The sequence below is a fragment of the Dendroctonus ponderosae genome, unplaced genomic scaffold, assembly GCF_020466585.1.
Source record: "Dendroctonus ponderosae isolate FM_Combo_2020 unplaced genomic scaffold, Dpon_F_20191213v2 Dpon_F_20191213_2, whole genome shotgun sequence".
Classification (NCBI taxonomy): Eukaryota; Metazoa; Arthropoda; class Insecta; order Coleoptera; family Curculionidae; genus Dendroctonus; species Dendroctonus ponderosae.
The window spans coordinates 17,512,294-17,517,286 of record NW_026018165.1 but is presented as its reverse complement, the minus strand read 5'-3'; the positions used below and the strand labels follow the sequence as shown (position 1 = coordinate 17,517,286).

The following is a 4,993-nucleotide window of genomic DNA, read 5'->3' as shown; positions in this document are numbered from 1 at the left end:
TTGCTAGAGGCATCGGAACTGCAGCGAACGACACTTATCAAATTTGACACGAAACGCGACTTGACAATATTTAGCATCCGCACCGTTCAAAACGCGACATTTCCAGTTTGATACATCGGAACTGCGGCAAACTCGACTTGTCAAGCTTGACACATCGAAACGGCACAAAACGTGACTTGACAAGATTGAGACATCGACACCGCACAAAACGCGACTTGTCAAGTTTGACACATTGTGACGGCTCGAAACGCGTTTTGACTTGGTGGAGATATCGGAACTGCAACAAACGCCACTTGTCAAGTTTGACACATCGAGAACGCGATGAAACAAACCTTGACAAGTTGGAGTCATCCAAACGACACAAAAAGGGACTTGACAACATTGAGCACCGACGCCGCACAAAACGCGACTTTTCCAGTTTGACACATCGGAACTGCATCAAGCACCACTTGTCAAGTTTGAAACGTCGCAATTGCAGCAAACGCGATTTGTCAAAGTGTGAGACATCGGAACTGCAGCAAATTCGACTTGTCAAGCGTGACACATCGTAATTGGCACAAGATGCGGCTTGATAAAATGGAAATATCGACATGGAATAAAACGCGAATTGTCAAGTTTGAGACATTGTGACCGCTTCAAACGCGTTTTGACTTGCTAGAGGCATCGGAACTACAGCAAACGAGACTTATCACATTTAGCATCGGAACCGTTCAAAACGCGACTTTTCCAGTTAGACACATCGGAACTGCAACAAGCGCCTCTTGACAAGTTTGAAACGTCGCAATTGCAGCAAACACGATTTGTCAAAGTGCGAGACATCGGAACTGCAGCAAATTCGACCTGTCAAGCGTGACACATCGTAATTGGCACAAGTTGCGGCTTGATAAAATGGAGACATCGACATGGAATAAAACGCGACTTGTCGAGTATAAGACATTGTGACCGCTTCAAACGCGTTTTGACTTGCTAGAGGCATCGGAACTGCAGCGAACGCGACTTATCCGCACCGTTCAAAACGCGACTTTTCCATTTTGATACATCGGAACTGCGGCAAACTGGACTTGTCAAGCTTGACAGATCGAAACGGCACAAAACGTGACTTGACAAGATTGAAACATCGAAACGGCACAAAACGTGACTTGTCAAGTTTGACACATTGTGACGGCTCGAAATGCGTTTTGACTTGGTAGAGATATCGGAACTGCAACAAACGTGACTTGTCACGTTTGACACCGCGAGAACGCGATGAAACGCACCTTGACAAGTTTGAGTGATCCAAACGACACCAAACGGGACTTGACAACATTAAGCACCGGACGCCGCACAAAACCCGACTTTTCCAGTTTGACACATCGGAACTGCAACAAGCGCAACTTGACAAGTTTGAGACGTCGCAATGGCAGCAAACGCGATTTGTCAAAGTGTGAGACATCGGAACTGCAGCAAATTCGACCTGTCAAGCTTGACACATCGTAATCCTGATGCGGCTTGACAAAATGGAGACATCCACATGGAACAAAACGAGAATTGTCAAGTTTGACAAATTGTGACGGCTCGAAACGCATTTTGACTTGCTAGAGGCATCGGAACTGCGGCAAACTGGACTTGTCAAGATTGACACATAGCCGTCGTGTGAACTGCTCCATTGTAGCCAATGTATTTGTGGAACGCGATCTTATACAGATACAATTAGATGCGCTGTTTCGTTCTCTGTTTCAACTCGGGAGTCACTTGCGCAAAAACCTTCCAGCTCAATTCCAATCAAAAAGACACTGACTTCACGTGTGTGTTTCAGGTTTTCCGGGCTTGTGCTCCTGCTGCCCCATGAAACCATTGAGTTCCCATCACTTGATGTCGACCAGCGATACGGGCAGCACGGTCTCCCAGACATCCCCAGTGGGCAGCGACCAGCGCCAGTCCAGCGTGGCTGAGCTGCGCAGGAAAGCTCAGGAACACTCTGCAGCGCTGTTGCAAAGCTTGCAGCACGTGGCCAATTTCCAGCATGCTGCCGGTCTGAACTTCCCGCTGTTGCCGCCGCTCACTTTGCAAGCTTTGCAGCGCAAGCATGAGATGGGAATGCATGGCAGTCCTGATCCCATTTTGACCAAAGCCCCATCACCTACCTAAGAAGCAAGACTGGTGTTTGTAAAAAAGTAGCGGAATTCTAGTTGCCACTGTTTGTTGGATGGATTTTATGGACTTGTACACGCCAACTAGACTCTAAGCGATGTAAATAGTGTAGACACTAGATTAGACTAGTGATTGAGTTTGAATTATTGTTACCGAGGATATTGTGATGTGATCAAAGTATTAGTAATTTATTAAATTATGGGAAAGTAATACATACCGACTATGCAATATTTTACAACTAGTAAGAGTGTTCAGTAAGATATTATATCATTTCAAACCACTTGATGTTTTAATTGTCCTTCCCCTAGTTGCCCTGTTTAAAGACGAACCCAATCTTTCAAACTAAATCCGAAGCGAGTCGAGAAAACGAACTGCTGCAAAAATGAGGAGAAAAACGCCCGTTTATATCCCTAAAGAAAAAATACAATTTGGTAAGTATTTTGGACACAATCGAAGGGTTTCAGAGAGTTTGTAGTGAAAACAACCAATTTGCTTTGCACAACCTGAGTGTCAAGTTGAGCCAAAACTGGTTTGAAATTAATGTTCAAATTACCACTCGGAATGACTAAAAACATTCAATAAAATTATACAAGGCCGAAACATTTTTGCTGCATACATTCCGCATTTTTTCAAGAAGTTACTTTGAAATTGAAGCTCGGCTTAATGCTTGATTTTCAACCATCAGAGACAAATAGAGGGTGTCAAAAGAAGACGATCTGACCTAACTTTTACTAGGAAAAAATGTCTGGCTCCTCTGCTATTGATGGTCAAAGTTCAATCAACTCAACTGGAGTCTTGTTGAGTTGATACGCGAATCCTCCTTTGACATTTCTATCCTCTTTATAAAATTTTGCGCGAAAAAATTATTGCTGTTCTCTTGGCAACTGAAAATTTTAGCCATTCATGGATTTTACACATTTTTTGGAATATCGGGAAAACGCGCCCAGATGGATTTTAATGCAACTTGCTGTAGATTTGTTCCTACTTCAGAGTCATATTTTGCGCAAAACTCGCTTCTTCTTGTCGTGAGAGTTCAGATGATCGCAATTTGGACGAAACCGCGTCCAAAAGACAAAAAATATAGAACCCTACAATAAATTTATTATAAAAGAACAGCGAGTGCAACGACGCTTGCAGTTGATGTCTGGAATTGTTAAATAGCAAGGAAGCAGAAATCAGTTTTTGACGCAAACACTATGAATGCTACGCGATTTTTCAAAGAGCCCAAAAATGTTCCAAAATAATTAGTGCAGCAACTCAAAAAAAATCAGTTGATAACGGCAAACAAATAAAAAGTCCTGGTAGTTTATGTGCCAAGGCACTCAGGAATTCGTCACTTGGTTGAACACACTGAACAAATTCACAGAGTTTCACAGAAAATTGAAAACTCTCTTCAATTTAGAAGCTTTTTACTCGCTTGCATTTCTTCTTCATTGACAGATGTTTTCGAGTAAAAAATTAAACAGGCAGGTTTTGCTTTAGATTGCAAGAAATGTGTCTGAGATTCATAATAAAAAGTGCGTTCTTCACGTTTTCACGTTTTTTAACTATTTTTTATGAGACGATCACCAGGGCACGATACCCGTGAAAACAAAACAGCAACAGCAAAAGACCGAAAACAATCAACCCTCGAATGAGCTTCATTTTTGTTTATTTAAACGTTGGGGAGAATAGCCCTAAAATCACGTAGCCTCAACCGCCTTACGGGCTCTGATGGGGAGACAAGACGGTCGAAAACCGGACAAAATACAATCGACGATGAAAACAAACGATCGTCGTCGGGAAAGGCGTCGCGACGGTTATCGATGCGTCCAAATGCGAAGCGCCCATTGGTAGGACTTGAAGTGGGGGCGGCAACCCCTCGTGTGGAGTTCAACCGGAAGTATTGTTTGGGGTCTATTAGGGGGACGTTTATTTCGTTTAGCACTGTTAAGTTGCGGAAAAATGGGGCAAGCGTTGTGAAAATTATGAAAAATTTCACTTTTGGCAGCAGCGATTTCCGTCATCAGAATCATGACAAAGCCGTGCAAAGTTTCCCTGCGATCCTGCAAAGTTGGGCGCCACCACGGCAACTTTAACCGAATGGCAAAGTGGCAATTTTCCCAATATTAATTAGAACCAGCCATTTCGCTAAAATTCCGGTTGACTAATGTTCCAGTAATGTCGACTATAAATTACATCAGTACGTTTGTTAATTGTGTATAATTTCCCCGAGTACGAAACCGTGTGACGTAGTGCCTAATTTCGACTGAATTATGAGAGCAATTGTGAAATTAGATATGAACATAGTATACCTGAGCCTTACTGCACCCGGACCCGGACCAACTGCACCATTCCCATAGCTGAAAATAGCCATCGACCATCGGTTTAGGAGAAAAATGTGTCAAATTTTACAAATCACGATTGTTGCTTCATGCCAAAACGCATTCCGTTCCGTCACGAAGTGTCGAACTTGACAAGTGGCGTTTGCTGCAATTGCGACGTCTCAAACTTGTCAAGTGGCGCTTGTTGCAGTTCCGATGTGTCAAACTGGAAAAGTCGCGTTTCGTGTCAAATTTGATCAATCGCGTTGGCTGCAGTTCCTATACTTCTAGCAAGTCAAAACGCGGTTAAAGCGATCAGAATGTCTCAAACTTGACAAGTCGCGTTTTGTTCCATCTCAATGTCTGCATTTTATCAAGCGGCATTTTGCGCCAATTACGATGTGTCAAGCTTGACAGGTCGAATTTGCTGCAGTACCGATGTCTCACACCAAGACAGAGTGATTTGTCATAACAAATCACGTTTGCTGCAATTGCGACGTTTCAAACTTGTCAAGTTGCGCTTGCTGCAGTTCCGATGTGTCAAACTGGAAAAGTTGCGT

The 4,993-nt window shown here is 43.2% G+C and overlaps 1 protein-coding gene across 1 annotated transcript in view; it reads left to right on the top strand.

Moving 5' to 3' along the window:
• The window catches only part of LOC109536753 (homeobox protein ceh-8), a gene marked incomplete in the record, with an annotated part of 29,638 nt that extends 27,228 nt beyond the window's left edge, over nucleotides 1–2,410 (top strand). The window contains 1 exon segment of the mRNA XM_048664135.1: nucleotides 1,796–2,410. Coding sequence (XP_048520092.1) covers nucleotides 1,796–2,127 — 332 coding nt within the window.
• Nucleotides 2,411–4,993: the final 2,583 nt, after the last annotated feature.